Here is a 24,362-nt window from a genome sequence, read left to right as displayed (position 1 = left end):
ATAGAAACCATCCGTGATTAAATATAGATTTCAGTGTCAGTCTAAGTAGTCTTTGTACTGGAACAGAACACAGTTGGGTTAAACGTGCTGCTTTCAGTATACCCTGTTAATGAGAAGCCTCTGCTTTTTAAAAAACATGCTCCTTTTCATTTTAAAACCTATTTTCCAGAGCTTTTAGCAAATATAGGCCTTTTAGAATAGAAAAGGTAATTTGAGTGATGATATCTAAAAGAACCGTGCATTTAAAGTGCCAGGAGAATTGAACTGCTCTGAGAAGTAGTTAACCAAAGGAGTTTCATGTTGCCTTCAAATAATAATAATGCAAACTTGACCTGAAGCTGCCTGAAAGAAAACATAATCAAAAAATATTTTTCTCCTCAAAAAACCTGCGCACAGAGGAGGGATAAATTAATAGGATTTCCAGATGGGAAAAAGTGAATTGCTTGACTGGTTGCATTTAAGGTAAGTAATGTTTCTTCCTGAACTCATAACATCTAAAATGAATACAAAACAAAATAGCCAGATATGCAAAAGTTGTCAAAAATTCCCTACCAGAAACTGCTTGAGAAAGGCCCAAAAAGCTTTGTCCATTTTCCCAGTTTCATCTCTTTATCTCATTAGAAGCTCTCACTTTTCTCACAAACTGCTTTTCTCATATTCAGACCTTTAGACTGTGGTTGCAAGAATATTTCTGCAGCCCTTCTAAAGAGATTTCAAACATGGACCTTCTGATCCACCTCCCCAGAGGTCACACCTGACCTAAGTGAGGGAGGGGAATGCAACACCTCAGGCCATCGTAAGTCAGCACTCCACCAGTGCTTCTGACAGATAAAGGGCAGAAATTAAATCAAAGCCTCTGCTCATGATTTTCCCAATTTCAGGGTCATTTTAACCAATGTTTTGACTTATTTCTGATAACATCAAGCACCATCCCCCACAGGCTGAGTTCAGGGCTGAGCTGTCCCAAACACACCACCAACCTCACCACATAAATAGCAGCTTTGTATTTCTGAACTGAACACAGCATAGTGCTGCTGGGAACCGGCTTTCTGAAATTCTGTCAACGGCACAGTTCAAGCTGTTTTTTCTTTAAAGGAGTACAATGGATTTTGAGTCAGTTATTCCATTTATATGGTCATCTGGCTGTAGCTTATTTTCATTGTTTTCTAAACATCGACAGCAAGGTGTGCTCAGACTGGGAGCTTGTTTTAGCCCCTGCCACCCCACAACTGACAGAGCAAAAAAGCTTGACTTTTGAAGGGTACAAAATTAAGAACTGGTTTTAGGCAAATGCAAATCGCTCCTTTCCAAGCCAAAGTCTCACTCCACTCCCACCAGAATCCTTGAAAACAAGAGCCTATACACCCAGCTACGCATGAAACAGCAACTGTCAAGGCACTGAATCGGATCCCTTTAAAGGTGTGCAAAACCACCAACTACTACCAGCTCTGTTGCCTTCAGCATCTACACCTGCATGCCCACTGCATAGAAAAGTTCTCTTCTCTTGTTTGTTTTGGTGCTGAGCTGGGGCAGCAGCAAACACACTAGCATATTTTCCCACAGTATACCATTACAACGCAATGTCAGTTGGCATCCAATCATCCCACCAAATGTTCCCTTAAGCTTAAATGGGCACATCATTCAAGACATTTTTACACACGAAGAACGGTTTGGCGACCCCCTACATATCTGCAAATGATATCACATGGAGACTCCTTTAAGCCATTCAATGAAATTCTGAGCCCAGCTAGAGAGGTTTTCTCCCACAGTGTTTTGAACTTGGGTGAAAACCATTACTGAAATGCAACCATCCATAAAAGGGAAGGAAACAGGTTTTCTATCACTACTCACATACTTATTTAAAATAAATAAATAAATAAATAAATAAAAAGGAAAAAAAGGAGATGAGAGAACATTGTAATTATGCTAAGACGATGGGAACCACACAATGATTATTGGGAAAACTGTACACTTCTAACTTTCATAGAAGAACAAAGCCTTATTATTTTAGAGCATGGAGAGCCTCACGCTTTGAAGAATTTGCAGCAAAAATATGTTAAAAGAGGAAAAACAGAAGGGAAAATGTACTGCCAGCACATTTTCAAGGATAGCTCAAGGACATGGGCTTCCTGGGTGCACACAAGATCTTGAAGCACGCATGAAAGCTAAAATGCTTCCTCTGATCTACAAGTTATTGCTTTCTTCACAGCGGCACCATCCAGAAAACTTGATGCAAGTAATAAATATAATAAATCCTTACGTTCATATTCACATGAAATGAATATATGCTAAAAATTATACTGTTTTTAACTTCTCTTACATTAATATTTTTCTCATGGTGGGACCAGGGCTCTACCATTGTGAACACAGCCAGGTATCTCCATCAGCACCCACAGTAGCAGAAAAGGAGCTGCTTCACAGTGACCTGCCTTACCTGTTCATCCACAGCACTGAGCCTGGCTCTGAACAAAGCCCCTCTGCACAAGGTGTTAGTACTTTTGTAAGTACAGGCAGACTGGACTCCATCTGAATGAATGTCTTTACAAGAAATTTGGACAATGTTTACTGTTCAACATGGAGATGAAACTCATCGTGTGTTTGGTCTTAGAGTGAACAACTGCCACTGATGCCCACATGGGGATAGTATCAGAGTATCAGTTAAACCTAATGCCAGATACATGTGCAAATTCTTTTATATAGGAATTCTCAAGGTTTCAGTTCCTAAGACAAAATATTTCTAAATCCTCTGCCCAGGCCACAACCACAAAATTCTTTCTTCAAAGGAAATAAAATGTTTCATCTGGGTTTATTAATGAGTACTAAGAATTAATTTTACTCAAAAAATATATATACGTTTGCTGTAAATTGGATAAATTTGGCTTGACTAGGTCTAAGTTATCTGTAACATCCCAAAACAAAAAGTAAGCACCAAGCACATGCAAAGACCTGCTGCTGCTGCTTGAGAAACAGAGCATCTGGCCTCCCCTTCACAGGACTGATGGGGGCTAGGCAGAGACCCTGGGAAGCCAGATCAGACCTGATCTCTGGTTTAGCAGCAAGAGAGTGCATCAACCTGAGGAGCCTTCCCCTCTGAATTTCAAACAATGTTATCTACAATGACAGCAAATAATTCAGGATTCATGATAAACTTCGACATAGTCTTACTCCACGAGCTCAGTTAGCTGGGAAATGTGTCACAATTTTATGCTACAGAATATGTACAGAATTATACATAACTAAACAAGAACACTGTAGGTATCTTTGAAGAGACACAAGTCATTTGATTTACACCATGCATCATCTTCACCTATGCTGGAAACAAGCCAGTTCCTACCGATTAAAATTCTCTCCCTTTAACTTGAGTTCTGAAGGCCTGAACCACAAAGGCAGCACAAACAAATCTCAGTGTGTGTCAGGCTAATAGAGCTGACAAATGGTTGGCGACAGCTGGAATGGCTTTACTCATTGCTGGGAGATAAAAACCAAAACCTATACTTAGAGGTTTGTGGGTTTCCAGGCTAAAAGAGAGATGCACCTCAGAGATCAGAAATACTCTAGTGGATATCTGGTTGCTAATGGGCACAGAAGTCGATGCTTCAAAGATACTAGTCAATTAAAGCAGATGGAATGAGCAGAAAACAAAAGCACAGTTTTGTGGATAAGCATCAGTCCAGATTTCAGTTTTAATCATGCATGACTATACCTGATTCAAAGATCCAACTAAAAGTATTTAGAAATAAGAACATCCATCTACAAATGCCATTAGACTAAGAACCTAACAAACAACTTGCAACGCTGTGCTCAAAGTAGCTTGAAGAACTAATTCTTTGCTGGTACAAATCTCAGACACCCTGCTCCATAACCCACTGACATCAGCAGCCACAGTTTATCAGGTTATTAAATCATGACTGCCCAGCTGGAGAGCACTCTCCAGTTCAGTGAGAGTGACACCACTTCTGTGCAGACTGGGTAGAAAGACAACAGCCTACACCACAAACCCAACCCGTACCGAAACTAACATGATTATAGTGACGTAGTTTTCCAGACTAAAAGCCACACAGTCCTTTCACACAACTGGAACAAAGACTGGTTTCTGCTTTGGCCACCTTCCCAAATCAAACCCTGTGACATGAAACTAAAAGGATGTTTGTTCAAGCTTATTGTGGCAGTCTCTCTATGTACATGCTGCTAAAATCAGCATATTCTTTAAAAATATATATTTCCTATGCTAAAAATTCATCTTCCAAAATTGATTCTGTTTCTCATTCAAACTCAGCTTGTGTTAAGGCAACATCACCTGGCAGGAGGGCAGCTCTTCTATCGCTAGTTATTTTTCAAATTCTTCTCCTTTTTTGTCCAAATAAACTACAAATTTGAAAGCTGTATTTTGGTAGGTAGAAAATAACCTCAAAAACATAATTATAGGCTTATTTTAATTCTATATAGTTTTGGTGTGATTTTTAAGTCAGAGTGGTTAGAGTCACTTAAAACTGCACTGGAAAAAACACACAATATTAGGGCAAACGCTATAAATTAATGCATCAATTGGAACTAGATTTCTGCACAAATTACAAAGACAACAAGCATGAAATCACTTCAAATTAGTATTATTTTTTAAGGAAAAGCAAGTCATTGTAGGGAGAGCTGCAACTGACCCTATGTTGATCCACTTAAGTATGGACATGCAAACCAAGAAGACATCTGGTGCTGAACAGTCACGCACTAGTTGTGCTCTGTGCTTTCTCACTGGAGAGTTAATAAGATTTCAGAGCTGCTTCCTGCCAGAATTGTTAAGTCGTCCCTTTCAACTACACAAGGTGCTTTCCTGAGCTTCTGCTCCTTGGCTTTCATATCAGTGACTCACAAGATAGGATTAAATCTGTGTCCTTGAAGTTCACTGAAAGCCAGAATTATAGTGTCGTTTTGTACATTTAACTATCATTTAACAAATGATCAATGAACTCCAGATATTTTCAGAAGTAATCAGTATGTATTTAAACTATTTCACTGTCTTCAGATCAAAAGGTTTTCTTCTCCCGTGTTGACAGAAGAAATCAGTGAATCTCACAATTTCTCAGGTGAGAAACTGACTATCCTCCATTAAAACAGTCTTCATTTTCCTCTGTCTCCTCATTTCCTAAACTTCCGATAGCACAACTGTGGAGGAGAAACGGCATGAGGGGTACCTCATGCCAATGGGACCAAGGAGCTATTGCAAGAATCTGATGCTTGCAAGACGTTGTATAGATATACTATAGACAAGGTAGGCATCTTCTTTCCATTGAAGATTGTTGTGATTAAAATTCAAATCTATGATCTATGATGATCTGCTTTGCAAACAAAGCTGTCAGAAAGACTATAGATTACACTATGATTTGCATCTGAAAGAGATAGGAACACTATACCACCGTAACATACCTTGTATCTATATAAACTGCGACAAAACCAGGACAAGAAAATAATACCAAAAAGAGTTCTTAGACACAAAGAGACAAATACACTTGTGTTGTGCCAGTATCAGCCCTTAGTGAAACTCTACTCTACAAATTATATATGCAGTTTCCCAAATCTCCATTTAAATTTGGTACTACAATGAGACAGTGACTGTTCAGTTTAAGTGGAACTTTGAATGCGTTCGCAATAAATTCTGCAAGCCTTGAAGTTTTATAATGCCAGCATTTACTCCACTGATTTACAGTCTGACTAAGATGACGAATCCCCTTTGCTGACTCAAATATCCTCTTACAGGGTTTCACAAAGACAGCTAAAGATTACTTAAGGCAAAATAATGGATCGAGAACTGGTGCGTGACAATCTGCTCATCTCCTCACCTGTCATGCAAGTGCAACTCAAAGATTTTCCTCAGCTTCAGGTTCATGCTTGTACAAAAACATTTTATTTTCAATCTAATAAAAACAGATGGCAATGATAAGGAAACAGTTTACTTGACAGTTACTATCCAACAAGTTAGCAGAATTTTCAAAGCTATTAAGAATGGAAAAGATTCAAAATGGAAGAGTAGGTCCAAGGTTTGCTCGAGTCTAGACCAAAGCTCCCAGCACTTCACGATCTGTCTGCACTGATGAAAGGATGATGAATGACATGAGAATGCCAGATATTATTAAAGATTTAGTTTTAATAACCACATATCTGTATGCCTCTAGGAATTCCTTTATCCACTCCTTCTCCTTACACCCTCACTATTCTGTTTTCTACAGATTTGAAGAGATCCCAAATGAACAAACTAACAAAGTGGGAATTGTAAAGGATAGTAGGTCCATTTCTGCTGAGTTTTAATGAAGCTACTGTTGCATCAAAGGACTAACAAAAGGCACTAGGATGGATGCAGTCAGATGCCTGATTTAAGAAGAGAAACTACAACAGTACCTGGAGGAAGAAATGCAAATCAACATAATGAAAGATTTAGACAAGAGAAGGGTGCGACAATGTCACAAAGGAAGTCACTAGAAGAAGCCAGACCAGGGTCAGGGTTCTGCCTAGGGCAGATTATTAATTAAGGTGATTATTAATTCACCTCTATTTTGTAGTCAACCTATCCCTGTGGTAATCAGAATGAGACCATCCATCCAACTAAGGAACATTTCCTGAAACTACTGTGATTCCATACTGTATGTAGACAAGAGAGAAGGTATAGCAAGAGAAATGAATGATTAGACACAAAAGGCGAGGAAGTGGTAAACATACATGCATCAAATCCGGAAGGATGATCAAAACTGAGAAAAAAAAGGCAGAAAGTTTAAACACAAAACTGAGATTTTGCTTTAAATAAAAGAAAAAAAAAAAAAAAAGAATAAAAGTAAACTACTAAAAGAAAAATCAATTTCATTACCTCCATCCTAAAAAATCTCAAAAATTAATTCCTGTTTTCCCTTTTTTTTTATTGTTTGTGGTTGGAAAAGTTCAAAATACAATGGTGATTATGCCAAACCAAGCCTGGATTTGACACGACTTTCAGGTTGACCTACAGCTCCCTGCTAAGATCAAAGCTAACTTTCTTTGATCTTTCTCTCCAAGCTTCTCCATCTATGCTGGTTACTCTACCTGGCAGCTGCCAGGACAGAGACTTTGTGTCCCTGACATTTCATTTTCAAGCAAGTAAATTAATCTGCAATTATGTGATCTACTCACTTGAATCACAATCTTTACTAATTTATTTGAAACAACAAAGCTCTCCCAGTATAACCCTCCCATGAAAGCACTTGTCAGCACTGTACTGCTGGCAGCTAGGAATAGCCTTGGTACAGCCTATCAAGTATGCTACCCTCAAGAAAGCATGGCCAGCCCTCCCTGTTCAAAATGATTGGAGCATGTCAATTGCATTAGTACAACCCATGCTCCCAAGGTGTACAAGGAATAAATGAGAATTCCATCATTTCTCCCCTCTAGCACATTCATTTCTGGATGCAGAACCATTCTACTGTCCCCTGCTTAATGCCTCACAGAGTTTTGAACTTCCTAAGGTAGATAAATGAGGAAGACACTATGTCTAATACCTAGCATAACTGTATTACCACAGTACAGAGACTCCATAGTCTGTGCAAGTTATTTACACATTCTTTCTCTGTGTCATTAATAATGGAGTCTTGTTTTAATCCAAAAGAAAAGAAAAGTGAAGATACTGATATGTTATTAGGCAAGGCAATGTAGAAGAGGGATTCAAAACAGACTGTTCTACAGAAACTGCAGATTTAAGCAATGGTTTTGCAACTGTCAGTCACAGAAGAGGAGGAGTCAGTGGACCTGTTCTCTGTGAAGGCCACAAGCTGAATCAATCAGCATTGTTTTGTGAAGACTGTGGCCAAGAACAAGACTCCTTCTGACTAGGATGTATGAAACTTGTTGACCATGAGTTGTTTATTTGCATTCCAAAGCAATATTCCAAAGAAGAGTTGCCCAAGGGATACGTCTTCTCTTCTAAACAATCTTTTTTCATTGTAAAATAATGCACAAGGGAGCAATTACTGACACTAGACTTCCTGCTGTATCATGATTGAAAGATACCTGTTATTTAAAGGCATCTGCATCACTGCACACAATCACATCACAGCCTCCTGATGGACTGGAACTTTATCAGGATAGCATTTCCAAGCCACATATAAATATGCCCAATTTTGCAAGCCCACTGTCTTCCCTGGCCTAGTTTAAACAGACTGATTCCTTCAGGACTGCCAGGTATGGGGAGTTAAAGTGTCCTTGGCTACAATACTGAGTCTGGGAAACACATTACACAGTACTGAGACAGGCTACCTTTTCCCCCTACCTGTCAATGGTAAACTGTTGATCTACTTGTTCCATAAATGACTTAATGCTACAGAAAGGACCAGAAATAAGCAAAACAACAAAGATGTACCCCATGCCTTACATTCATCTCATTACTCTGTCTGCCAGTGCAGATGAAGCACATAAAACATGACAGAAACTGATGCAAAATACAAACCGAGGATTAGCAATCCAGAAAAACAGACACTGATATTTAGCCCAGAAATTTAGCCCTAACTTACTGAAGCCTACACAATGCCTTCTACACAAGTCCTTCCTTGCAATCATCATAACCTGCCAGTGAGCCACAATAACACAAGAGAAATATGCCAGAAACAGCTCTTCTCATACCTAAATTCCTCCACTTCATAAAATCTTCTCTCAGCCCACCAAAGCTCTCTGTCAGAATAGAGTTTTCTTGCCTTTGAACTAAGTCTTTCTTCCAAACAGACAAAATTCTCAGAGTCCACGTAGCCTTCAGTTCACTTACCTATCCAGACTGTCCTGAGGCACTTTAGTCCCTCCAGCTCTGCTGCTGATATTGGTATTCTTGTTGGCAGTCATGGTCATTTCTGCTTTCTAGAAATCTGGATATCTGTGAGAAAAAAAGTCAATTAAGCATCAACAAGACCCAGTGACAATTAACTTTTTAAGATTTCGATAAGCATTACACTCTGTAAAGGCATTTCTCCAGAATGTTTTTTATTCTATAAAATGCAATTATTCTTGTTAAGGTCTTGTGAAACTACATCCCATTTTTCTATTGTTGTTGCTTAACATCCACATCCAAGTTACTAGCAATACAATTGTGTCTGGCTTCCAGCTACGCAAAAGATTCTAAATTGAAGGAACAATTTTTTTTCATAATTCTAAAGTATAGGTCCATGAATATTATGGAAATAATTTCAAACAGTGAAATACATTCAATAGCAAGAAGGTTGAATATGGTTTTCAAATCAGCTTGTGACATGAAAATGTCTACAGGTGATTTCTAGACTATTCCTCCTATTAGCCACAAGATTGTTTAAGTAAAACTGTCTTCTGACTAGATGAGGCCTCAGGTAATATGAAGAATCATTACTAATTTCTACTTTTTCTCCAGTAATACTAAGGCACGAGAATCGGTAACAAATCAAAAGCTCTAAATTAAATTTTAGTCATGTCAAAAACCCTACATAACCACTGATGCATTCTAGAATTCCCATTACAAGGGAACATTAGTGCCTTCCTGACTTCACTAACTCCTGACTAACGGTCATCTCAAAAAGAGAAACTAAGAAGCTGCCAGAAGCACATAAATATTGTTTGCTCTTCTATACAAGTAGGAGGCAAAAAGAATACCAGATGCATGGAAGAAAGCCAAGACAGAGATGGCAGACATTATAGAGAAGCCTTTGCAAGTGAATTCCCACAGCAGGTATAAAAACAGTAAACAGAACGCTAGGATTCACTCTTATTAGTAAAGAGGTTTGGAATGAGAACTTGAGGGGGGAAAGAAAAAATCTAGAAAAAAAATCTCCCAGATAAACACAGAGAAAAGGCAGCTCAACCTTCTCAAGGTCCCTCACACACATGAGAAAGGAAGAACAATGAGAGGAGAATTGATCTCCCAAATGATAAGCCTTACTGCTGTAACACTGCTGAAAATGAGCCATGGAACAGCTCAGTATCAAAAAGCACTTCACCAAAACCCCACTTCCTCAACAGAGATGTGCTGAGCGGGTAGGGAGAATGTAATGCTATGGATGTGGTCGAGAACGTAACCCAAGGATGCGAAAGTAGTAACATTTGCCACCATACGTCACTGCTAACTATATTCCACTTTGCTCTTCTGTAGAGTGCTGCTCTTAGTAGCAATCTCCTCTGTTATTGTAATCACTTAAATACTTTGCAAAAAATATATATAAATAAATAAATAAAAAGCATCTTTATTTGTCTTGAGTCTATCATGAAATAAAAGAGACAGAACTTATTCCACCCAATGTTACAAGGATTCTAGGTTCGCACAGTATACTCTCCTACTGACCTAAGATTATCCCTCACTTGTAGGCTAAAATATGTACCACAATTTGAAGTACTGCCTTCTTGGAGCTATCAATTTTTACAACCATTAATGGCATAGTTAATGCAAAAACAAAAAGTATTACAAAACATCTTGTTTACTCAAACCCACAGTAAGTCCTGACAGCTTGAGAAGCCAACTGTAATGTGATGCTGAAAAGCAAGCTGGGTATTGACAACACACAAAATCCTTGTACAAACACACCCGTTGCACTTAGAAGGACATTCTCTTAACCACTCTGTTCCAAACAGTTCTGCCACAAACTGGGTCAGAAAATCTCCTGGTGATTGCAGTTCCAAATGCAGAGTTAATCACACTGACTACAGATTCCACATCTTCTTATCCTTCTCTGGTTTTCTTGTGTGTTTCAGTGTTCCCAGTTTCTTTCCAGTTGGTAACATTTTATTTTTCTTTTATACTGAAACTCCCCAAATTCCTCCAGTGTCCCAGTTTTACTGTTTTACTGTCAAGACTGCAGGGCTGTGAAGTACTGCCTGTTCTGGCTGGAAAAGGACTTGCCTGGGAAAAGAAAGAAAAGCCTCTGATTTTGGTCAAACTTTCTAGGACTGTGCACTTTACAGGAAACTGGGAGATTTTCCTAATGTTTCTACCTACATGTTCATTACTTTGACTGTATTAAATCTAAAGAACTTATTAGCAGTCAAGGTGAGAAATATAAGAGATACAAGTGTGGCATAAGGTGAGTAACTGTTAGCAGGTATATGTTACAGCCATTTTGCAAGACTTGCTTTTCTATTGAAGACCAAAAAAGCTTACAGGACCCTTCAAAATTAGGGGCACAAATAAAAGATAGGAAACAGCAGCATAAAAGCACACTAAGAGTCATCCATTTTTCCCACACCTAAGATCAAATGATAAAAAAAAAAAGCAAGCATACATTTACATAACATCGTATGATTTTTATGGAAGCTTTGCACTTACCAAATTTCAGCTTTCCAGCAGCTTGATAAAATCACGGTGGTCTATATATATACATATATGTACACACACTAATTTAACTCCCCACTTCAAAGCTAACTTGAATATTAAACATGTCAAACTGGTTTGTTTTCAGCAAAATGGGAATCCTAAAGTAACATTTCACAAGATACATCAATTTAGTGATATGTACATTTCTCTCCATGCAGCTGAGAGCGTGTTGTACACAGTAAAGTCTTTTCTATGTAATTTTTCTTTAATGTTTATTTCTCATGAGCATTATGCTGCAGGTAATGTTGGTATCATTCCAGCATAAGCAGAGAAAATCCAAATATCCAAATAACATGGCAGAAAACCTTTCATTAATTTACTGAAGTACCTAAAAACGTAGTTAAAAGCACTCAGTAATTTAAAGTCTTAAACAAAACAACAAAATCCTAAAGCCAAAAGGCAGGGGGGCAAATGGAAACAAACAATTTAACAATCATGATCTTCCAGGGCCTTTTAATGAGTCTGACAGTTCTGTAAGTTTATATGAATCACTTTTTTGGTAAGAATCACATCCCTTGGGTTTATGTGAGAGCATTCACCATCATAATATTTATATTTCATTCTTCATGAAGCAATGAAAAAACATTCCCAAGAATTATGACATACTGTTAAAAAACAAATCCAAAAATAGTCATGTCACACGGCTTCTGCGCTGCCTAGTGTACCAGCTAACTACACTGGCCTAAAAAGTTCAGTATTCTGATTTATTTGTAAATACAAAGAATGACTGTAAAACCCTTGATTAGCCATAACTCATATTTCAGTCTCTAGTGGTAAGAAAATGGATTTAGATGAGATATCAGGAAGAAATTCTTTACTGTGAGGGTGGTGATGCATTGCCACAGGTTGCCCAGTGAAGCTACAGATGCTCCCCTCCCTGGAAATATTCAGGACCAGGCTGGATGGGGCTGTGTGCAACCTGGTCTACTGGGAGGCATTCCTGCCTATAGCAGTGGGGCTGGAACTCGATGATCTTAAGTGTCCTTTCAAACATAAGTCATTCTGATCTAATGAACAAGTGGTAGAATTCATTTATTTATTTTTAACATCTGAGAGCCCATGAGGTCTCAACAAACTTCTGTTTTCCTACACACAATCTAGCCATATGTTCCTGCACGATAAGAACTGTTCCCCACCTCTCCCATGTAAGGTGAATCCCATTAAACCTGGTTATTTACATTTAGGATCAGATACCTTGATGTCTTGGAATAATTCAATGTAGGAATGCATATTCTCTATCTTCTGCTAGTAAAATGGGAGCAGAAGAGCACTTTTTGTGTGAAACTCCTGCAGCTCAACAACATGCATGCTTTTGTTTGTTTGCTTGGTGACTTTGTTTTTTTAATACTCTGCTCAATAGCTCTTCCTATCCATATGGTTATTTTCCCTACTTAGAGCAGATTCTTTGCACTCCACTCATTGCACTCATTTCCAGGGTGTATTTTCCTTTAAATATACAGTTCCAATAAAATAGTCCTTAGAGTATGTTGCAATCATTCAAAGTCAGGTTTTGGAGTAGTGGGAACACTAAAACTGTTAATAGCTTTGCAATCAACATGGTTGCAAATTCTACAAAGAAAACTTGAGTGTCCAGCAAGGGCATCAAGTGTGCTTTGACCTTCTGCTGTTAGTTATGAGCAAGGTTTGTAGGTGACGGCTCACTGTATGTAAAATATTTGTTATTTTAACATGTTACAGATTATCTTATATTTAACTGTCCTAGACCATACCAATCTGTACTGCAAGCAAGATAATGCTACCAGTACAGTTTGGGTTCTTGAGATCTGCATACAGTCCACAGCTTTTTAAAACAGAGTGCTTTTCTTCTCAAAATTCCCCTAATCAGGACAATATGGAGTAATATGGTTTTTTACCTGCATCACAGGGCAGAAACCTGACAGGAGAATATCAGAGAGAACAGTTCAGGCTGTGAAGACCAAGTCATTTTTTCAAAAGCATGCTTTGTGATAAAGACAAAATCTCAGAAATACATCTTAATAGCAGCTTATTTTTCTTTTAGCTGTAGCTTTGGCAGAATGTCTGTAGGCATAAGAAGTCAGTTAAAATAGATAACATGCTTTTCTGAGCATCTTAGGAAATCTTGCCCACATTTCAAGAGGTGTTCTACAGCCAAACCTCTATTTAAGAGATGCAGCTTAGCTTTGTGGCAGTTTGCCTATTCTCTTCCAGTAAAACAGATAATTATGTCCTCCCAGAACAACACATCAGCACTGATGAAGTGGAAAGTCCATTTAAATCTTAAAGGATTTCTGCCTTTAGAGGGCTTCTACAGAGACTCCAAAGAATGTTGTTACAAGGATTACGTGCTTGCATCAGGTATATCTGTTCTCTGAGCTGGGCCCACACTAAGTTTAGAAATACTGTACAACCGAACAAAGTGCGAAAAAAGCAGCTCCACAAGGGCTGGTGTGGAGAAATTCAGAATTAATTCATCTATCTCATCCCAAGTTTTCTTTTTACAGCACAGCCAGCCTAAATATAATCACACCAACAGGTTTCTTGCAAGACAAAAGAATAAATTGTCCTTGTGGCTGGTCCTAAAGAGTTCAGAAACAGACCTTGTGTTGCCAGCAAAGCACACAAGCCTGAGCTGTACTGCATTCTAGCATTATCTCTATAGGAGAGAAACAAAATCAAGCCATTCATACAGCTGCTGATATCCCAGTCCCTGGCTGAGAATAACGCTTGTATATAACAGACCCAAAGGAAAAGAGTTTGTCAAATTTCCGACCTTTTTGACACTACAAAAGGCACGTCTTTTAGGTAGCATCAACTCTATAATCTCATCCATAGTTTCTCTGCTCATAATCCAGTGAAAGCCTGTTTCTAGTCAAATTGACAGCCCTCTGTTAGGCTTTCACGGCTATGTGACAAACACACTTCTGACAGAAATTTACTGATACAACCAATGATGGGTCTTAATGCAACTTAGTTGTAGATGCATACATTGCAGTCCAAAATTTGTGTTCAAATTAAGATTTAAGTGCCAAGCTTTCCTCATACCATCAACACTGCCGGGGCAAACATGGCTTCAAAATGGAATGAAGACAAGAAAATAGAAGAGTCCAGTGTATAATGCAAGTTCACCAGCCTTTTAGGGTAGCATTTTCACTAATACTAGGGTGAACATCTTTCTCAGGTTATGGAAGACACATTCTATTTGAAGAAATTCTGAACAGACTTACAAGATCTCCCTGGTACTTAGGGTGCTTGTTTCATCTTACTTGCTTCAGTATTAAAAAGAAGCAGTAAAGTTTTGTTTGTGCTCTGCTCTCAGACATCACCAGAATTAGATGTCAGTTGAAGAAGTAGGACTGAATCCAGCTTTTGGACTGAATCCGTCTTCCCTTCTGTGCAAGTGAAAGATGTATTGATTCATGCTATATCTATCACAGTCTGCAAAAGCTGCTTTTTGTCTACATTGTAGCTCATGCAAGACTTCCTTCCAATGTAGATAGATTGTAACTATTGCCATACCTGCAGGGAAGTAAATTCATAGCGACCTCTACCAACCTGTCTGTGCTAAAGGAGTACTTAAAAGAGCTCTCACTGAATACAGAAGACCTATATTTTAAACAGTACATTGACTGGTTCAAGCTTATCTTCATTTGAAATACCAGGTAGAAAGAATTTAAAGCACAGCACAGTTCACTGGTACTATTATGAACTCGAAGGAAACTTAACTCCACAGCAACATGAGCAGGAAGGCTGATGGCAGGCATGCACTAGGGCCTTGTGGCTCTAGTAAGAAGTCAGAGCAATTGAGGCAGTAGTGTGAACTTGCACAGCCTTAGCCAGCCATGAAACACCTTCTCACTAACCTTTAAACTGATTTCAACCTGAAATGCTGCAGCCCTATTCTCTGATGCTCCTGTTAGCCGTACATTCTCCTCACACTCATACAACTTGTCTGGTTCAAAGAATTGACTCATCTGAAAACCAGTCATGTTTTTGACTTCTGTTGAAGCTAATTTTCAGCCATTCATCCAAGTTCTTCAAAATTCCTCCAAAATATGTGCTACCTAAAACTAAATACTAACAGAAAGACACATAGATAGTTTGTATCATTATCTAACAAAGAGTATATTGGAGCTGAGAAGATGAAGCCCAAACAAATATGCTCTTGTGCTAATGCCAAAGGTATTTATTATGTCCCCACGCACTTACTGATACCATAAAACAACATTTTCAAGTTTCTCTTTAAGGCAGAAATCTCTTCATGAACAGTGCTATAAACATTATCAACACATTCCCTGAGTGCATAGGAGACAAATAAAATTTAGGGCTTGCTAATGTGCTAGATATTTTTGCTTTTAATTTTTTGAAAAAGAGGAGATACAAAAAGGATAAAAACCATTCATATAAATTCATTAAAAATACTTTAGTACTTTTTTTTCCTCAGACATGGACGTAGCAGGAATTTATGCATATAACATATCAAAACTCTATACAGATTTTAAACACTAAATCTGGTTTTAGATACAAAGCATCTACACTTCTCTCGCATACCTTCAGCAAGCAAAATACATTCATACATCAGTTCTGAATCAGGCTTTTGTAGAAACAAGTGACTTTTCTCTTCTGCTTTACTTGAGCATCGATCATAATCTGGTAACTCCTTTCAACAAGTCCTATAGTAGACTTTATGAACACCTCTTTGTTGAAAGCCCTCAGTCATCACACTTGTAGAAAAAGAAAAGGCTTAGTACACAATAATCCTAGGAATACATACTTTGGTTTTTGCAACACTAACACTTCAGCAATGGCCCAACGCCTGTATGAAAATAACCTGCTTATAAATAGTATCTGACATACATTCCTCATTATTATCCTTCCTTTGTCCTCCCTCTTCATCTTTGAGTTATTTACATGAAAATACCTATTCAAGTCTCACAAGCTCACCTGCTCCTGTTGTAAGACATAAAGGTTCTTTTTCATTTGCATGATAATGACCACATGAAAGCAATGGAGAAAAGTAGTTTACAAGAAATATTCTTTCAAAACAGGCTGTTTTTCGGCATTTCCACAGAGCGTATCCAGTTCCTAAAAACACCACGGTATAATTCAAAGCTGTTCAGCACAGACTGCCAGTGAAGGAACCAGATGAAGAGACTTGAATATCATTTCACTGCTGAGCTCTCCTTACCCAAGACTGACCAATAAAGTCTGCTGGACAACCAAGAAGCATCCCAACTTTGCAACTGCTCCAAGGTTTTGATTCATTAGACCGCTATGCCAGCTAAACATGGGTCACGGCTATAAAACTGTTAGCACACCTCCCTTCCTTCCTGCCAGATGCACATGGCTCTCAGTCTGAGTACCACTGAAATGCAAAATGCAAAGGTAAAAGCAGTTGCATCACTTGCACAGAGTTTTAATAATGTATTTGATGGGAGGAAGAGTACCTTGATGCAGTCACATACCAACTTGAAAGGGCTCAGTCTTCACTTTGCCACAGATTTCCCATGAGATGCTGGCTAAATTGCCTGAGTTACACCAGTCAGGCTGTTTCCTGACAGCACCTGTGTATGGACATCTCTAAAAGCGAGCTGTGCTACCCAGGAATGCCTGAAGTATACACAGAGAGTGGCTCCAGCAAGACCTAGGATACTGTACTATTAAGTACTTTAAACCAGAATTAACTTTTCAGTGTAGAAAAATACCTTTCATTTTCATTTCCCAATTCCTACTCTATAAAGCAGAAACAAATCAGAACTTGTCTGTACACAATGGATAATTTATAGTATACTAATTACTCCACAGTAATTCTCCATGCAGATGCTCTTAGTATGTTTAGGGTAGGCAACACCCTTCCCAAACCACCCTGTACAAGGGCACACTTAGGAGTAAGTATGTAAGCAGTGGATTATATTGGAGCAGGAGGTGAGCTACAAATGAATAACAGGTCTGTGCAGAGGGACCCTTGAGCTTCCTCTCCCATACCCTGTGAGACAGCAGCAAAGTTTACACTTAGAGAGTTTGAAAAGGAAGTCTGAAAACCCTTGGAATGATCTTTCATTTTGCAACAGACTTTTTGTGACAAAGTGGGAAACTGCCACAAGAAAAGCACTGAGATCAAAGGAGTTTAACCAGGCAGCTTGAGCATTGCGATTGCTGGCACTCACCAGATGACTCTTTCAAAAGCTCATCCAGAAGGCCATTGGACTTCTTTTAGTCTGCTTGCTTCAGACTCCTTTTGCAGAGCAAAGAGAGGTGGGAAGGCACCTACCAAAGGCCAGGATGGATACAGAAATGCTTTTCTTACAGTGCCTGCACAGACAAGCGTTATCCCTACCATGCCAACAGCAATGCTTCCTTCACCTGTCAGCGATCACAGGGTGGGAAAAGGGAAAGACAGATTTGTACCTCATCCTGTCTCTCCTCTCCTGACAGAGCACGCAGAAGAAAAAAGTAACAATCTAAAAAAGAAAGGAAAAATGAAAGACAAAAATGCTAATATTTTGGGGGGGGGAAGGGAGGAAGAAGTGGAAATGTAAACAAAAAGAAATACAACAAGGACTGATGAAAACGTTACCCTGAAATTCAGCAAAGCAGGTTAGGTTGATCATCACACTGAATATTCAGGTTCGGGCAAGCTTTGCAAAGAAATGTGGTGACCTTCGGTATGTGGGCCCATGTTGTAAACAAATAGAGGAATAAAGCAACTACACTGTTAAGCCAGAGAAGTAAAGCAAAAGGCCTGGACCAACATCCAGCATATGTTAACTACGCTCCCCCATTGCTAAGCAGAAGAGAACAGGCAAGGTTGCTAAAAGGCACAGAAAAAAACCTCAGACCACATTTTTGCAGAGATCTGAACAGGCATTTGCTCCTAGGGAAGGCTGTAAACAGCATTCAGCAAAGGACAATTTGAAGATAATTAACTCTCCTGGCCAATGCAGATTTCACCAGGAGAACGAGTTCAGAGGAAGATGGCAAGGAGTATCTGGAGATGGATGTGGAATGGATGCTTCAAAGTCCTTCAGTTCCTCTCTAACACTATGTGGTGAAAAAGTACCAAACTCAGTGACATAAGCAGAAAGCAGTTTCACATTATCTCAAGGAACTGCTTTAAGTTTGAAGTGGAAGGTCTTGCCTAATAGTGCCTCAATAAGGTGGCATTACTACGTGCCTCTTCTGGTTAGATCAGGATGCCCTACTAATTGAGTTACTCTTCTGAGTCAGTATCCCCAAGAAAGTCCTGTCCATGACACTTAAGCTGCCAACGCTAACACTTCAAGTGAAGTAACTATTCACTGGGATGGACTGTCTCAATGTGCTTCCGGGAGGATGAGGAACTGCCTGGAGATTGCATGGATATAAGTAGAAAATATCTGACAAAATTGTTCTGGCTTGTACAAAGAAATGACAACAACCTTGGGTCTGCCTCTTTTGCACTCGGCTGTTACCCAGGCAATCTGTGGATATGTGCAAAGATTTTAAATTCAGGCTTCTCAGAAAGACGGCGGAGCCCAGACATGCAAGTCTCAGTCTCACTGTAAACACACGTGGCAAAAACAAGCCGTTCCTCCCCAGGTTCTGTGGTCACTGACAGCCACCCCTTTCTGTCTGCTGCATCTACATTCCAGCAAGCTGGCACTCCTCAGGGCAATGAGCACCTGTTTTGTCCACAGTGGTTTTCTGACTCAGATTCCCTTCATGTTTATGAGCCCATTGGCTAATGACTCCCTGTTTCAACCTCTAGAGATTTTCAACCCAAACCAAACAAACTCAAAAACCCTGTGCTCCCATGATGATGAACCACAGTAGGGTGTGAGCAGGCAGACAGAGCTCCAGCTCCCATCTCAGAAGACTGAGGAGACAGAAAGAAAAAATGGGAGAGGAGTATGATGCCAGCAAAAAGAGCAAAGCTCCACCTTCTTCCTAGCTGTGCCACTGAAATAAAGGAAGAAGACTGTAAAGAAACAGGAGAGATGAGAATCAAACAAATGTCAGAGGGTCAAATACAAGTAGAACAAAGGTGAGATGAAAGAAAGCTAACACGTGATGTTGGGGAAAAGAGAAAAAAAGAAAAAGGAAATTAAGAGATATTTTGAATGAAAAAAAAGGCAATAAGGAGGAAAGAGAAATATGTGCCCCTTCTTCCCCTTTGAGACTGCATCCATTTTCATCAGAGACAGAAGCTCATCTTTCCTCACTGAGATGTTCTTTAAGTCCATCACTAGTATTTTCCTCACAGAATGAACTCTCTATTTCCCCAAATATACCTCGAGAAAAATGGATCTGCCATATTCTGCTGAGCACTGAGGTAACCTGATGTGAGACTTCACTGAAAGTGCCAGGAACTCCCAATGTCACCAATTAGTGTGATGCTATTCATGTGGGAAGATACCAGACACTGGTAACAGCTCATGAAATACACAAACCCATGAGATGCAAACACAAGCTCAAACTCAGTTTTATGAGCCTCTAGTTCATGGGCAGAAGCCTAATCCCCACACACATATAACCCTCTGGTGACTGAAGGAGGCCAGCAGTTTCCAGAGTCCTGCAGTTTGTTTAGAGAACTGACTCAGGCAGGGGGGAGACAGGAAAGAGGAAGGGACAGAAAGAATACTGGCAGTCATATCAGAATCACAATAATGTAAACTATGCGCAGCAAACTACTTCTCATCCCTTTTGTTAACAAAAATTATAGTAGCTATAGCAACAGAAAAGGGGAAGAAAAAAAAAAACAAAAACAAAAAAAACAGTCACAAGGCTTTAAAATCCCCAAAGAACACATCCTTCTAATATGAAAAAATCAAGATTTATTGTACCAGCAGCTCTCACAAGGCAGGGCTGTAGTAGTGCACAATCGTTTCAATTAAAAGCACAAATCACTAACCAGTGCAGCTGGGCTCAGCGGTTGGCAGCCAGCACCATCTCTTCCAGTGAGCCACAAAGCCTCTGGGGACAGAGCTAGCTTGTTGTGCTGTGTGATGGGCTCTTCAGCCCTGTTTCTGGGGACTTTACCTCATATCCTTTGCTAAACCCTGTGATAGAGTGACTAATGCCACTGTTCAACAGTGGGGGGGAAAAAAAATCAAGAAAAAAAAACCCACTCCTGTAGTTGAGCCTTGTGTCTGTACCCCCAGCCAGCAGTCACACATCCCCATGGGCCCTGCCAGTCATACTGCACTGCACGGTCAGCATCACAGAGAGAAAAGCACTGTGGTCCCCTGCTGCCTGTGTGTACTTCTCAAACACACACACTCCTAAGCTCTAAAGAGGGAAGGAATGTCTGGCACTTCTGCGGTGACTATCTGGCAGAAGCATCGCTCCATTTTCTGGCATCTCTATCAGGGTCTTAGAACAATTATTTCAGTTCCTGATTCGAGTGCTGCAGAAAGAAGATCAGGTTACGTTTCTCTCCAGCCATCAACACTAATTCAGTTTTCACTAAGTCAGCCTTGTTGGAATTTCACTCTTCCACACTAAAACAAAAAAGGAAAGTGTGAATCAACACTGAAAAGCCATTAGAAGAAATATAAGGAATTTCAAGGGTTGCCATGCGTAAGTGTAAAAAATACCAGTAAAGTCTAATAGAGAAGGAGCTCTTTCTTGCTAGGAGGGATATTTTTATAAGCTAAAAGGACGAAGAACTTAATTTTGCAAAGGAAACTGTGCCACGGTCTTGTTATATTCAGAGGTATCACAGCTACCATGTAAATGGGTTTTCTTCCTTTAGAATCTACAAGCTAGTTCACAATGCTGAAGAGCATCTTCCCATCTATCAGAAGAGAAGGTACTTTTCTCTAGACAAAAGCCAGCTCCCATAGCACAAACCCTTATCATCTGCACAAAAAGGAAACTTGAACAAGATACCATAAGTTTAATCAATCTCCATTCACCAGGCCTCCAACTGCTAGACAGTGAAACAACTGGAAGCATTTAAGCCTGTTTTAACATTCCTTGTAGTAGGAGGCAACAAAACACCCACCCAATATACTGACCTGGTTGCAGCACCTAACTGCTATGTCCTATGGCTCCTGCCAACATTAAGCTCCATCAGAGTGTTCTGCAACAACAAATGCTCCCAGCAGAGCAAGGACACTGAGCAGCAGATGCAGGCACACCAGCCCTGCTGTCGTACACACTGCACTCAGAATGGCGGAGAAGAGGGAAGGGATTTTACAGATTTTAGATTTTTTAAAGCAAAAAGAAATCCACAAGTCAATCTTGAACCATCTCCAACATCTTTTAAGCCTTTCCAGGCTGCAAGACAGTAATTGGTGATTTGAAAGAGTTTCTCTTTCCTTTTATTAAAATTATTTACGTTCTGCTGTGTACATAACATGTTAGAGACCTCCCAAGAGACCAGTTGCTGTTTTAAAGCACTAACAATTCCATGACAGGAATTCCATAAATGAAGGCACTAACTATCTTCCCAGATGCAGGCTTGAACAGACCACTGTACTGGTGAATTCTGCTACGGGAAAAGTCTTTCTTTACAGACTGTGGAGCAGAAACCAACTTGATGCAAAGCACTGCTGCAAGACTTAATTCTGTTGCTGTGGAGATCAAAGCCCACATCTGTGGTTCAAGAGGCACCACTGCCCATGACCCCTTCAGCCTAAACACCTTCACACAACCTCTTATAGATTTCTCAAATCTCACTTCTCTGCTTTCAATAGGAAAGGAAGACAGCTCTACTGCCAGTCAGCACACCATTTAAAAAACATATTAAGAAAGCATGATCCTTCTCCATTCCATTCAGCTGAATGTGTTTGGGAAGAACAAGTAGCCAGTGCATTAAAAAGCAGGGTCCCCTTTCTTGCTTTCAAATCAGCTGCAGCGCTGTAATGTGCAATCACTTCTGTTTAACAATATTAAAACATTTAATATGAACTTGAAATATTTGCACGAAATGATTAATTCTACCCAGTCAGCATCTAGAGCATCAGTCCAGCACCAGTATTTCTATTTGAAGTTTTAGCACTAGTTTTCATACTTCTTACTCAACTCAAAACTGTGAGTAAAATATAATTTAGTAGCAATTTCATTTTGCAGTGATCTCATTGAAAAGGCATATCCAGCGTTGCCTTTGCGACACAGAAATAGCCGCAGGATAAGCCTGAGGGACACAGATCAGCACTCAGATCAGATACAATTTCATTCTCTTTTCCCTTACAGAGAATGTTTTGGCTTCTTACCAGAGAGCGTTCCACATGCCATAGGGTAAATTTGGCATAGCATCCCTATGGAAATATATCTTTCTATGGTCTTCGTGGTGTAAAAACAATTATCTGACAACAAGAAGACTCTCATTCCAAAAGGGAATACATCCATAGCAACGTTTCACTCAAACCTTCCCCACCTCATGGGAGTACAGACTGAACAAATGTTTAGCTGGTAGCTTATAGAATCATAGAATCCCAAGGCTGGAAAGAACCTACAAGGTCATCTAGTCCAACCATCCTCCCATTACCATTGCTACCACAAGTTACTAAACTATATGAAGCCACTAAGCCATATATACAAAGCTACTAAACCATATAAACTGTATGAAGCTACTAACCATAGCTTCATACATGCCCGACACTGAGGTTGGCGTTTGGGTTCCATTTTTTCTTTCTTACGGATTTAAGCTGAGCAGTGCAGATATCTAATTCGAATCTGCTCACTAAAAAGGAACAATTTTCTTGCATCTTCGAAAGCATCATTGCTCTAGAAAAGTACATCAACCTGACTTTCAGAATTACACTGTTTACCCTCAACACATCACATCAACAACAACAAAAATAAGCCCAGATTTTTGTTATGCACAGTTATATAGTCAACTTAGAGAACCTGAACTACCTTTTTCATAGTGTTTACGTTCATGTAGTTCTCACCTAAACTGTGGTTTCAGACTCAACTGCTAGTGCTCACAGAGAACTACATCAGAAATGAAATCATATCCCAGACTTCCCTCCCATCTCCAATTCCTTCACTGCTCCTCCTTCATTTCACTTGTATATACATCTAAGACTAGTAAGTAGAGAACTCAAACTGTGCACCTACATGCAGGCAAGTTATTACAGATACAAAGGTGTGTTTGGTTTTGTACAACTATAGATGCACAATACTGCAGTACATAATTTAATAACCTTCACAAACAAAACTTGCCTTCCAGTAAGTAAATTAGCTAGAATAAAGCATAAGCAAGCATCAATAATGCCTGCTATTAAAAAAAATAATAATTTAAAAAAAAAAAAAAAAATCATTATAAAAAAAATGAGGCCTTTGAGACTCATAAAGTCCAGTATGCAAAAATTCTTCAGTTAAAACTTCATGTGAACACATTTTTCCCTGGGCTTGATTAATAAAAAAATCTAAACATTCAAAACAGAAATGAACGAGTTCTGTCTGGCATGACGTCTATATTACCAAATTCCATGTGGCTTCCAGTTGATACCACAGGCTTGGCCAGGATTCATTGAAAACTCAGTCCTCAACCACCAAAAGGTAGATAAAAACCTGTGAACTTTTTGATGATGCTAGCACTGTGATTTCTACACAGGTTCTATCTGCTCCTGTAACTGTGCCCAACACACAGCAGACTAACAGCAGATTTCATCCTTCCAGATGAATATCTCTTGTAACAACAAAAGGTAATAACTTATAAGACTGCAAATACACTTTAAAAACAAACAAACAAACAAACAAACAACAACAACAAAAAAAAACTTGTGACTATCTACTTACATGACAATTTAAGGCCCCAGTATTTTAGCTTGAGATGTACAGGAGGCATAAAAGCATCAGGACTCACAAGTCCTTATAGATCCCACATTCCAGTGGTTTCTCCATAGAGTAACTGCATCTATTTTCTGGCGTTTATTATCTGCAACAATCTGAACTCCTACCCAGACAAATCTTTTCCTGTTTAACCTGAAGGAAGAATTTGCAGTTGGACATTTGAGGTTTTATCTATCGTGCATTTTAGGAGGCAACAGCTTTGCTATGGATATTTTCCTGATCTTGGAAAATTTAGATGTATGAAAAACACTAAATCTAGCTTAGC

General features: G+C 39.3%; 1 protein-coding gene across 7 annotated transcripts in view; it reads right to left on the bottom strand.

Moving 5' to 3' along the window:
- The window catches only part of DENND2B (DENN domain containing 2B), a 143,470-nt gene that overhangs the window by 70,782 nt on the left and 48,326 nt on the right, over nt 1–24,362 (bottom strand). For all 7 annotated transcript variants that reach the window (XM_072337415.1, XM_072337413.1, XM_072337419.1 and 4 more), the window contains one exon: nt 8,771–8,875. In XM_072337415.1, coding sequence (XP_072193516.1) covers nt 8,771–8,850 — 80 coding nt within the window. In that variant the 5' untranslated portion in view covers nt 8,851–8,875. The remainder of the gene's footprint in view (nt 1–8,770; nt 8,876–24,362) is intronic.

Source organism: Excalfactoria chinensis, chromosome 5, assembly GCF_039878825.1.
Source record: "Excalfactoria chinensis isolate bCotChi1 chromosome 5, bCotChi1.hap2, whole genome shotgun sequence".
NCBI classification, from domain to species: domain Eukaryota; kingdom Metazoa; phylum Chordata; class Aves; order Galliformes; family Phasianidae; genus Excalfactoria; species Excalfactoria chinensis.
Note: the sequence above shows the minus strand (reverse complement) of the source record. Positions and strands in the feature narration are given on the sequence as shown.